At 39.8% G+C, this 13,216-nt stretch overlaps 1 protein-coding gene across 2 annotated transcripts in view; it reads right to left on the bottom strand.

The window, feature by feature from the left end:
• The window catches only part of erbb4b (erb-b2 receptor tyrosine kinase 4b), a 409,427-nt gene that overhangs the window by 90,088 nt on the left and 306,123 nt on the right, over positions 1-13,216 (bottom strand). For both annotated transcript variants that reach the window (XM_083536260.1, XM_083536261.1), the window contains exons 11-12: positions 9,077-9,167; positions 5,800-5,999 (exon numbers count right to left, since the gene is read on the bottom strand). In XM_083536260.1, the coding sequence (XP_083392386.1) occupies positions 5,800-5,999; positions 9,077-9,167 (291 nt within the window). The remainder of the gene's footprint in view (positions 1-5,799; positions 6,000-9,076; positions 9,168-13,216) is intronic.

Here is a 13,216-nt window from a genome sequence, read left to right as displayed (position 1 = left end):
TTGTCTGGTCCTATTATGATTTCTGGATGATACTTTAGGAAAGATTTGGGTTGATTTGTTTTTTTTATTTGATTTGGGCAGTACCTTTGATTGTTGTTGGGGTCTCAGAGTGCTTTTCAAACAAATATGAAATAGTCAAGGGGGAGTTTTGGAAGGCATTCAGGTGATTTTGGGGTTGTGGAAGCCTGAAATTGTCGAGGGGGAGTTTTGGTAGACATTTAGGTGATTTGGGGTGGTTGTACGAGGCCTGAAATGGTCAAATTTTGGGGGTGGTTATTAGGCTCCTATTATGATCTAGCTATCGTTTTAGCAGGCATTCAGGTGATTTTAGGGTGGTTATGGCTTTTATGATCTAGTTGTAGTTTTGGCAAGCAATCCAATGATTTTGGGGTGATTGTTGGGTGCATGGTATAATTTACCAAGGGGGAGTTATTGCAGACATTGAGGTGATTTTGGGGTGGTGGTGGTGGGGGCCTTGGTATGAACTAGTTGTAGTTTCGGCAGGCATTCAGGTGAATTTGGGGTGGTTGTGCTCCTGGTATAATCAAGTAGTTTTCTTTCAAACAAAATTAACACAAAGATTTCAAAATATACAATAAAAATGCTTTGCAAACAATTTCTAACCCTAAAAAGGTGAATACTGGAAAAATCAAGAAGAGCTAAATTAACATCCATTTACACCCATAATTCTCAATATATCTCCACACTCCCACAACAGAAAAACCAAAGAGTGATATAAAGGACTTCTCAACAAGGTAACAGGCAATCAGCCTCGTCTTTTAGATTCACTTTCTTTATGATATTCTTTCTTTCTTTTTACATCGTCTTTCTTGTCCGTCCTTCCTTCCTTTACTACTAAAGAATTGTTCTTTCTTTATTAATTTAAGGAATAATTCCTTTCATCTGTTACTTCAATTGCCAAAATATTTTTTGCTTGTTTATTATATTTAACTTTTAAAAATTGCAACCTAAACAACTAGTTCATCAAAACACCATCACCAAATGTTATGTAGATACAAAATCGTAAATATTTGCCTCACTCTTCTATAAATAGCTAACAGCTACAGTAATTGACCCTCAGTTTGTGGTCTGAAATTGCCCCAGGTAGAAACCTTGTGAGTTTGAGCACTGACTCAAATGACAGATGTTTTTTCTTTTTTCTCGCTAAGTGACATTTTACTGAATGACATTTTTCTCTGATGTGTGCCACCACTTTTCTGAAACATTAATAGTCAGGGCAGAATGCTTTCTGTCAACAGGGAAATGATTAACCTCAAAAGGCACTTGTCTACAAGGAAAAAAATACAAAAAAACAAACAAAAATGCTGGTCTCAGTACTAGGGAAAAAACCTCAAAGATATTCTAGCACTGACATTGCTTTGCATTTAGTGTTTTAGGGCACTTTCACAAGGATTCATTGTCGCAAATACTTTCAATCTGGATAGTGCTGTTCAAACCTCTTGTTTTTTTCAACACAGTCCAACACGTGCTTTTACTACGATTTTTTTCTACATCTTATTTCAATGGTTATGAATAGTTTAATAAATAAGCCGTCATATGTGTCTTCTAATTACCTAGCTGCATTTCCATTTACTTCTAGATTATGTAAGGGGTGGTTAATGCATTAGACTTTGGCACAGAAGGTCACAAGTTCCAATCCCAGCACCAACAAGCTGCCACTGCTGGGCCCTTGAGCAAGGCCCTTAAACCTCAACTGCTCAGGGGTAAGTCACACTGGATAAGGGCATCTGCCAAATACCATAAATGTATGTTCAAGGTGTTTGTGGAGTTTTGCTTCATGTTGTTCTGCCCGATCCGATGTTTGGTTGGTTTTCATGTAGGGCTAAAAGAATTCTTGATTCATTAATTTGTCAGAAAACAATTACGAAAAAAGGCCACCCTGTGGCAGGTGCACATTTCAAGCCATATGGCATTATCTGATGCAATTAAACTTTTGCTCAGTTTGTTAGCTTGAAACAACAAAAAACATTTCTCTCAAATGCTTTCAGACTGGCAATTTTAATTCCTGTATTCTCACCTTCCTAGAAAGAAAATTGCACCAGGGTTAAATTCTAACAGCAAACTGAATAAACACATGTGAAAGTGCTGATTTACATTTATACATTTTTGGCAGACCCCCTCGTCCAGAGCAACTTACAGTTATTATACAGCTAAGCAATTGAGGGTTTAGGGTCCCAAAAGTGGCAGCTTAGTGGTACTGGGATTTGAACACATGGCCTTGCAATTGGAAGTCCAAAATCTTATCCACTGAGCTGCTACATGCAGATAATCTACCAGTGCAGCTAAAGTTTCGGGCTGGTTGTGGGGGGGTCCTAGTATGATCTACTTGTAGTTTTGGCAGGCATTCTGGTGATTTCAGTGGTTTTCTATTTAAAATGGTCAGGCATTCAGGTGATGTTGGGGTGGGTGGGGAAAGACTTAATGGTCAGGTTGTAGTTTTGTTAGGAATTCATGTGATTTTGGAGTGGCTGTGGAGGACCTGAAGTGGTCTAGTTGTAGTTTGGGAAGGGGTTCAGGTGACTTTTGGGGTGGTTGTGGAAAGCTTGAAATGGTCAAGAGGGGAATTCAGCATATATTCAGGTAATTTGAGGGTGGTACTAAAGGGGGTTAGGGATTAGTCTTGGGTGGTTTTGGAATAGCCCTAATGTAGTTTATATTTTTAATGAAAATAACACAAAGGTAAAAAAAAACAATATATATATATATATATATATATATATATATATATATATATATATATATATATATATATATATATAAAATGTATATAGTATCCTAACTTACTGAACAGAACAATTCTCAACAATGCAAAAATTTGAACTGCATATATTCCAATTTGGCTTTCAATTCTTATTTATACTTAAAATAAAATCCAGGCTTCCATTCGAAGTGCAAACTGACTGTAAAAGTGCTGATAAGCAACCAGTTAAAAGGGGGACTGGCTTAGAAAACATCAAAGTTTAGATGCCCATGCAACTGCAAACTCAGTCTCTGATAATGACTCCTGTTGCATTATAACATCTACCATGATAAAAAAACGGGGGGAGAAGCAGAGCCTCTCAGCCTTGCAACGAGTCATAAACATCACTGTGTGCTGAAAAAAAAGACAAAGATGTGAAGAAGGGAGTGCAATTCTCTTTGCCGATTATAGGCTCCACTAGAGGACACGTAGCTCTGAAATGTCAAAAAAAAAACTTTTGCAGCGGTTCCCTGCAATTAATTCCGTTCAATAGTTCACAGGATGACTCGACATTTGCAGAGAATGGGTAATTGGATTGTTGCTGACGGAATTCGCAAGTGGGCTTCATGTGCACTCCACCCCAGGGGTCTTCTTTCACTTGTTATTTTTGGCAAAATTGTGCAAAACTTTACCACAAGTCTGAGTGTGCTGCATGGTTGGCACTTTTCAAGGATGAAAGCGACATACAGGAGGAGGAGGAGGAGGAGGAACGATGACTTTGCATGAATCTTTATTGTCTTCTGGTACTTTTGGCCTTTGGTCACCTCCAACTGGGGATAGAACTGAGGATTTCTGGTCTCCTGCTTGGCATGATAAAGTGTATTCAAAAAAGCGAGAGAGGGCAAGGAGAGTCCTCCTACTGAGTCACACTCATCTGGTCTAAGAGGACACCAGAGTGTCTCCTCAAGACTGCAGCAGGAGGTAATGGCACAGAGGAGGTCCAGGGGTAAAGAGCTTGACAGCCTAAAACACAAAGTCGCTGACAACACAGACATTGTCCTCTATGTGAAAATTAGAGATTGACAGGCTTAAGTGGGTGTAGGTGGGATTTCAGAAGAGTTAAGCTCCTTAGATGTAACCACAGACAATTGAGAAATTGTATGGGGGAGAAACATTGGCGGGTCCCAGGTACACCCCCAATTCAGACTTTGAATTTAATCCTATTGTTCTGGCCTTGTCTGGGAGTTGGATGTAATCACAGTCAAGCTAAGCTGAAACTTTACTGTATTTGGAAGTAAAAACAAAACAAAAAAATCTTTGGTGTTTCAAAGCCCAATTTAAGCTCTTGTCTCTCTCCTTTTTTATTTTAGTGATTGAGTATTTTACCAATTAATCCATCGATTAATCGAGTAATCAATAAGAAGAACGTTTTTTTTTTTTTTTAATAAAGAGCAATACTAAATATATAAGAGAAAATATGACGGGCCTCCAAAATGACCAAGTAACTTGTTTCCTTTTTAGAAAAATTTACATTTTTATTGCTGAAATTGCAAACTCTGTGAAATCTGTGAAAACTAAACCCATTTACTGCATTTAATTCTGAAATTACATCAAAAAACAAAGAAAAACACAAATATATAAATAAAAAATCATAAATAAAAATATAAAAATCCATTTTAAATGACTGCATGACTAAATAGTTAATGCTCTGTATTGTATTTTCTTTGTTTTAGTTTGAAATAAATCCAAACTTTGGAAAGGGAAGGGAAATTTGGCGACACACATAGCGTAAACAACCTTCACGTGTAAGTTGGTGTATGCATGTTTCCAGCCCTGTTTTGTGCGTACGCTATGTTGCAGTAATAATCGTCCGTGGGGAAACACAGTGCTCCTTGTGTAGTTAAATGGACTAAACGAATGATTTGCCTCAATTCTTTTTTGTATTCGAATTACTCAAGTTACTCAGAAAATTATGTCAGCCCTACTAGGATTTGAACTTACTACCTTCATATCCAAAGTTCAATGCCTTAACTAATAAGCTACCACACCATAAAAACAGAACATCAAGGGGTTAGGTAGAGATATGGCTCTTTTGAAAAAGGAATATTACTTCTGATAGCTAAAACTTTAAAGAAAACATAACGCAATCTGACCTTGAGGGTCATGACGCCATTTATCTTATTTATGAATAAATGAAGATAGCAGTTTGAATGTAGGAAAATCCCAATATATCCCATGGACTCCCCACATTGTCTTGTCCGTTTTATAAAAGTTTGCTTTTCACCCATTGGTTCAACAGTTACCAGAATTCTCCAGACTAGCCACATTATGATTTTGCTGTCAGAACATGTGAATGCATATCTTGGAAAGCACTTGGTTTTGATGTACTATTCTGTATCCATGATGTAATAGCGTGTCTGCTTTTCACATCTAGAGCCAATTTTGTCTCAGATTCTTATTGAAAAAAACTATAAAAAAAAGCCAAAGTGATCTGTTGGAGATGAGCGCTAGATCACCTTATCCTTTAAACCATCAGGATACTGACCTTAAGGGTCATGAGGACAAAGTCAAGATAGCAGTTTAAATGTGTGATACCATCATTTATATCCCATAGACACCACACATTGTGGTGACCTTTTCATGAAGCTTGGCTTTTAGGTCCAACAGAATCCTCCAGGTTAGCCATAACATGGTTTGTGATGTCAGAACATGTGAATGCACATCTAGGAAAGCACTTGGCTGGGATTTTCTATTCTGTATTCATGGCCTGATAGCTTGTCAGCTTTAAACATCTGGATCCGGACCCTTCTCATTTACGGCATTTGGCAGACGCCCCCATCTACAGCGTCTCATTCATACAACTGAGCAGATATGGGGTTAAAAACCCTGCTTAGGGGAACAAGAGTGTGCCAAAGGCTGGGATTTGCACTCAGATCCAAAGTCCAATGCCTCAACCACTAAGCTAAGAACCTTCTTCTTGCATTCTGATTGGTAAGACTGCTTAAGTGCAACAGTTTTAGTGGTAAGAACTTATTCAGGCCTCAGTAGATCTTTGTTGTGTGTAAGTGTGAAGCAGGAAGTGGTATCTCCACACTTACTGCACTCTTTGGGGTCCCTGTTGTTGCGGATCAGGGCTTTTTGAGAGGGGATGCGGAAGAGGCTGGTCCAGTTGATGGTGTTGTAGTAGCACAGCTGGCTGTTGTTGCTAATGTAGATATTGCCGGCACTGATCTCGCGCAGAGACTGCATCTGCAGCGACGAGATCCACTGCTGCTTGAGGACCAACAGAGAGATTCCACTGAGAGAGGGGAAGACGAGAAATGACAGGAAGGACAAATTAGTCCATGAATATTTCACAGGGATCTATGCGAGCACACCTGTTGCAGGAGTGATGGAAATTTGATTCACAGCCGGATGAGCTAAGCGGATTTGAAACATACTACAGAAGAATAACAATCAGTAATCCCCTCCCCTCTTTCCTCCATGTCCTTTATTATTCCTTTCTTTTTTCTTTCACTCCCTATTTCTATTCTTTCATTCATTTCCAGTTTTTTTTATTTCTTTCTCTTTTCTCATGCCTCTCCCCCACCCTTCTCTTGTCTGATTCTTTCCCTTCCATCCTTCTTCTTATTACTTACAGTATATTCTCCCCTTTCTTCCTCCCTTCCTCTCTCTCCTTTTTGTTTTCCCTACTTCTTCTCCTTCCTTCCTTCTTCTTTATTGCTGTCCATTATTTCCATTTCTTCATGCTACCCTTGCTCATTGTTTTTCTCTTCCATCCGTTTACCTTCCTTCATTATTTTTCTTCCCTTCCTCTCTGTGCTTCCTTATTTTTTCTCCTTCCTTCCTTCCTTCCTTCCTTCCTTCCTTCCTTCCTTCCTTCCTTCCTTCCTTCCTTCCTTCCTTCCTTCTCTCCTATTCATCTTACTCTTTCCTTATTTCCTCCTCTTTCTTTCACTCTTTCTCTCACTATTTTTCCCCTTACTTTCTCTCCTTCCTTCCTTCATTTATTTCCTCTTACTGCCTTCATTATTTCTTTTCTCATTTCCCTTATTTTCTTTATTCCACCATTGCACATTTGACCACCTCTCTCCTTCATTTTCTTCTCTTCCTCTTACTCCTTCATTATTTTCTCCCCTTTCTTTGTCTCTGCTTTTCTCTTTCTCCATTTCCTCTCCTTCCTTCCTTCCTTCCTTCCTTCCTTCCTTCCTTCCATCCATTATTATTTTCCCTATTTTAATTTCTTCATTCCATACCTTCCTTATGTCTTTTTTCTTCTGATTGTATTCCCTCACCATGCTTTTCCTCTTTTCCTTCTTTGTATCTTTTCTTAATTTGGTTCAACTCATAGCATCGCTTCCGACTGTGACATGTGTTATTTTCATTTGTCATGTGCACTTACTGCTTTTTCCTTCTACTCTCTCTCTCTCTCTCTCTCTCTCTCTCTCTCTCTCTCTCTCTCTCTCTCTCTCTCTCTCTCTCTCTCTCTCTCTCTTTTTTGACCCTGGCAGCATCAGACCCTGTGTGTTTCAGTGCTGTTTCGTGTGACAGGCAGTAATTAGTACCATGTTAGGGCATTAAAGGAATGACCCCAAGACTCTTTAGGCAAGTTGGCAGACTCTCTCTCTCTCTCTCTCTCTCTCTCTCTCTCTTTCTCTCTTCCTTTCACACACATTTACAAATGGAGTCTGACTCATTTTCAGAGTTTGCACCCTACACAGTGAACTTTTCTTGACAGTTTGACACCAGTGGCTGACGCTCTTTGTCATTTTATCTGCAAGCTGTATTACAGCAAATAATTATCCCATGGGTCGTTAGAGCCATCACGTCTGCAGATGATCACGCTAACAAACACGTTTGTTCGCACTATCTGAGTCGGTTGAATTAACCGTGTCTATCAGGATTGTATCGGTACGCGTTTTCAGACCAAACCTTTTCATTACAGGGCTTTCGGTTCTTGAATTCCTTTTACGTGCGGAACACAGTTCAAATCTATTAAGTTGAGGATCGCAAGATTGTTTAGTCTCCGCTGCATATTATTATTATTATTATTATTATTATTATTATTAATAAACTCAGAAACATACACAAAACATACAATAAAAAAGAAACGTAAGTTATTGCAGTGTCACTGTGGCTACTCGCTCCGTACTGGAAATACGGTTTGTAGTGCATTGAAGAACTTTTTTCAAGATTTTGTTTTGCGCATCAAATATCTATCGCTTTAACGAAAGTTTAGCTACATGGCTTCTTTTGCACTTGCTTCAAGGATTTCTCTTAAAAGGAGAAAGTCCGGAAAATTCCGCATATCGAGGGAGTGAATGAATGAACGACGGAAGGAATGAAGACATTTGTTACAGGGTGCTGAAATAAGTAGAACAGTTGATTATAAGTAGATTATATATTTAAAATTTGAACATCAAATATAAAAACACACACATCCGATCTGCGCAAATAGGGTCGAACAAATGCTAACTAAACTTTCTTTCGGCTTCTCCCATTAGGGGGCGCCACAGCGGATCCTCCGCATGTTTGATTTGGTACAAGTTTTTACGCTGGATGCCCTTCCTAACGCAACCCTCCCCATTTATCCGGGCTTGGGACCGGCACTAAGAGGGGCTGGGGTTTGTTCCCTGACCGGGGATCAAACCCAGGCTGCAGTGGTGAGAGCGCCGCATCCTAACCACTAGACCACCAGGGGACCCCGAACAAATGCTAACTATTTAATTCAATTGATAGTCATTTTATTTAATCAATTTCATTTGTGCCAATTCAATCAATTACTCAATTTAATCAATATTATAAAAGTATAATGCATTTATTTGATTTAATCCATATTCTTTTTTATAACATAATAAAATATTACAAAATAGTTAAGCAAGCAGGCATTTTATTCATTCATTTATTCATTCATTTTCTCCCGCTTATCTGTAATTCGGGTCGCGTGGGCAGCAGTCTAAGCAGGCCCCCGCCTCCGACTGCTGCCCAATCCTCGCAGCACCGTCCCTTACGGTCCCTCCTGCAGGTGGTGAGCCCACGGAAAGGCGGCCCCACGTCACTCCGACGTCACGGACCTTGATATTTCCCTCGTAAGGGACCCCTGGAGCATAGAGGGTTAAGGGCCTTGCTCAAGGGCCCAAGAGTGGCAGCTTGGGAATACCGGGGCTTAAACCCCAGACCTTCCGATCGACAACCCAGCGCCTTAACCGTGGAGCCACCACTCCCCCCGTAATTTTATTTAAAATTGTTTTAAAAATGTAAACCATTGTTGTTAACATTTGTTAATGATGTTAATAAACTGCGTCCAGTGAGGTCACATGACCCGAGAGACTGAGATTTAATAAACATGCAGTTTAAAGCAAGGCAGGATTTTACCTATAAAGCGATCGACCTCCGATGACTGCCAAATTGGAGAAGACACTCAGATCTGTCATGTTTTCTGGCCACGACTGAATGTTCAGGAAACCTGGAAGAGGACAGGAAAAAAAAAACAAAAAAACAAACCACATCTATATCAGTTCCAGGAATGACTACTACAGTGCACACATTAAAAATCATAACCGAGTCTGAGTCATTTCAGGTGCGTGTTCACGTCATGCCGAGTCGAGAGCTGAAGAAGATACGAGGACGTCATGGTTCTTCTTTTCTTTATAAACTGCATTCGAGTGCTGAAGCACAGTCTGAGAAATGGGATTTGATTTTAAACAGCTAAACAATCCAGCATTATTCCCAGATGTCCAACTACATGCCACTGAAACAAGCGTGTCCAGTTACATATCATAAAAATCCTGCCTTTAGTCCGTCTCATCCTGCCTGCTCCACCCCCTTTCTTCTTTTTTCCTTTCACCCATCCCTTCTTTCAAGCTTGTATTTTGCATGATCAACCTTTTATTTAATTTTATTCCTTTATCTGTGCTTTTTCTTTCACATTTTCTTGTCATTTCTCCCAGTCTTTTGATAGTCCTTCTATTTTTACTGCTTCCTTTCTTCCTTTCTTCTTTCCTTCCTCCCTTCCTCCCTTCGTTCTTGCCTTTTCAAGTCTTTCTATTTTTCCTGCTTTCCTTTCTTCCTTTCTTCCTTCTTGCCTTTTCTAGTCTTTCTATTTTTTCTGCTTTCCTGCTTTCCATCCTTCCTTCCTTCCTTCCTTCCTTCCTTCCTTCCTTCCTTCCTTCCTATTCATTCCCTGTTGTCCTTACTTTCATCCTTACCTCTTTACTTTTTTTTTCTTCTCTGTTGGCCTTCCTTCCTTCCTTCCTTCCTTCCTTCCTTCCTACTCCTCTCTTTCAATTTTCTTCCTCCTTTTTTTCACTTTCTTTTGTCCTATTTACTTTCATCCATATTCCTTTTCCTTAGTCCCTCCTTCCTTGCCCCTTGTCTTTTATTCTTTGTCTCTATCCTTCCTTCTTTTATTAACTTCCTTTTTTAATCTCCTTCCACAATACTTTTCCTGTTTCTTTTGCTGTATCCCTGCTCCCTTCTTCCCACACTTCCTTCCCCTATTCTCTTTATACTTAAACCGGTGTTTTTTTTTCTTTTTTCCTAATACATTTTTTCTTCAACTCCTCCTTTTTTTACTTTCATTACCTTACTCCTACCTCTAAAGTCACATATTTCTTTCTCTCTTTAATTCGGTCATCCGTCCTACTTTCTACTTCCATTCTTTACTTTCCATTCTTTCATCACCCTTTTCTTTTTCATTTCATCACAACTCGAGTCACAGCCAAACCCGGGATTTACTCCACCACTAGTGAAAGCAACACTGCATCAATAAAGGCAATCAAGGTCAGAGAAGCGAAATGAAATTAGGAATTAGAAAGTGGAAAATTACAGCGCGTGCCGAAAACGTAACACGCCGCCCTGCTGTAAACGCCGCTCTTAATGAAACGCCAAACAATAAGCGCTCGCCCCCCGCTATAATGTCCAAACAATATCGCATCGATGCCGCAATTAACACGCGCAAAAATAAGCAATAAATATTAATGACTGTAAACATGGATTAGATCGACTGAGGCCTGTGTGTTGAGCTGATTACATTTTTCATTCATCTGACCACCTCCTGTAAATACCCAGCACCTGTTCTGCTTTATAAACAGGAATAGTTGAATGAAAAGGCTAATGGCACGGCCATTCAATTATATAGAAATTTAAATAATTTTTTTATTGAAATGTTGAATATTTCATGAGACCAGATTGCACCGAGATATGAGTGAAGACAGGACAAACAGGATGGAGATGTAGAGTTGAGAACAAAATGAGATCGAGAGAGAGAGAGAAAAGGGGGGGGGGGGGGGGTTGGGTGATAGGGATCTATGGTGCATATGGAGGAAAAGCAGAGGGTTGTAAGGACAAGAACATAAATAATGATGCAAATGACTTAAAAATCGAGAGAAAATCTCGACAGGCTGTCAGATAGAGCATCAGTTGCTTTGCTGATTAATTCGCATGCGGATAAATGAACTTCAGTTCGGGCTTGGATCTGCGCTCCTGATACCTGAGGTGACCTTCAACCTCCGAGGACCTGACAAGCAGCCAAATTTCCCATCAGGTTTCTATTTTGCATTTTGAACGGTCAAAAAAAGTAACATTGGAGACTTCTTCTTCTTCTTCTTCTTTCGGCTGCTCCCATTAGGGGTCGCCAAAGCGGATCATCCGTCTCCATAACCCCCTGTCCTCTACATCTGCCTCTTTCACCCCAACTCCCTGCATGTCTTCCCTCACCACATCCATAAACCTTCTCCTTGGTCTTCCTCTTTTCCTCCTTCCTGGTGGCTCCATCCTCAGCATTCTCCTACTGATATACCTTATGTCCCTCCTCTGCACATGTCCAACCCATCTCAATCTCACCTCCTCACTTTGTCACCGAAATGGTTTACATGTGCTGTCCCTCTGATAAACTAATTACTAATCCTTTCCATCGTCGTCACTCCCAACAAAAACCTCAACATCTTCAGCTCTGCTACCTCCAGCTCCACCTCCTGTCTTTTACTCAATGCCACTGTCTCTAAACCATACAACATCGCAGGTCTCACCACAGTCCTATAAACTTTCCCTTTCACTCTCACAGATACTCTTCTATCACAAATCACTCCTGCTATCACTCTTCTCCACCCACTCCACCCTGCCTGCACTCTTTTCTTCACTTCTCTAACACACTCTCCATTACTTTGCACTGCTGACCCCAGGTACCTGAACTCCTCCACCTTCTCCACCTCTTCTCCCTGCAACCGCACCACTCCACTGCCCTCGTTTTCATTTACGTACAGACTCCTTTCCATAAATACTTATCATTTGCTTAACATTTAACTTAACATTTGGAAGATGACATTATCCAAAACGACTTACAGTATCATCAACGAACAGTTCAGGGTTAAGGGCCTTGCTCAAGGGCCCAGCAGTGGTTGATTGGTGTTCCTTAAATTCGAGCTCAAATGTTAGATTGGAAATCTTAACCACCGAGCTACCACTTCCCTATAAAAGTCCCTGTGAATGGGTGGTTACCATAGAAACGATAAAGTATTGAAATAAGCATTTAAGCCTGTTTTTGGAGCTGAAAGAAAACATGAATGAACACCTTCTGACCAATCAGAATCAAGAATTGAACCATAGTGTAGCTATGTTTCTGGTTTGTACCCAATATTGACTTTTGATTGGTCAGCTTCATCACTATTCCAACTAAATGTGATGACAACTGTAACCACAGCAGCAAACACTTACAGAGTCTTCCCACCATCCTGTCTCTCTTTACCATGATCCATTATCATTTGTCCTTTATTCTCCTTTTCCTTCCTTCCTTCCTTCTTGATCCCTTCACCTTTCTTTATTTCTTCCATATCCTCCATCGATCTCCTTTATTCTCCTCATACATGTATCACCTTCTCTCACTTTATCCCCATTCTGTCTTTAAATTGACTTCTGTCCTTCTCCTCTTAAAACATTTCTTCTTTCCTCATCCCTTCTTTCCATGTACTTCCTCCTAGCTTCACCTCTACCTGTCTCACCTATTTTTCTGTAAACATTTCCTCATGTTTTGTGTGATGTACAGTGAATACACTGATAGGTTAAGACACAGGATATGAATTTGACAAACTGGAGAAGAAAATGTTTAAAGAAGAGATACAAAGGAGAACTTCACAAGGAGTTAAGACAGTAATTCTGTCTCTTTTTCTCTCTTGCTATCTGTCCCCTCTGTCTCTTTCTACAGTTATATAAATATAAATATGTATTCAAATGTATTGTAAATGTAAAATCTGTAATCTTTGTGCAGATCTTCACCTCTGCATGTGGACTGGAGCAACAGAATTCAGGTAAGTGAACATGGTATAAGCGAAACATTTTGCATTGTTAATTTTTTTTCCCTTTATCCTTTATCTTTCCCTCTAACATTTTCATGTCATTCCTTTCGGTCATTTCCCAATCCTTTCTTCCTTCCTTTCTTCCTTTCTTACGTACTTTTTTCCTGCCTTCTCTCTAGTTCATCTTTAGTTCCTGCATTTGATGAATTCATTTCTTCCTGCC

This window comes from Silurus aristotelis (genome assembly GCF_946808225.1).
Source record: "Silurus aristotelis genome assembly, chromosome: 3".
Taxonomy (NCBI): Eukaryota; Metazoa; Chordata; class Actinopteri; order Siluriformes; family Siluridae; genus Silurus; species Silurus aristotelis.
Note: the sequence above shows the minus strand (reverse complement) of the source record. Positions and strands in the feature narration are given on the sequence as shown.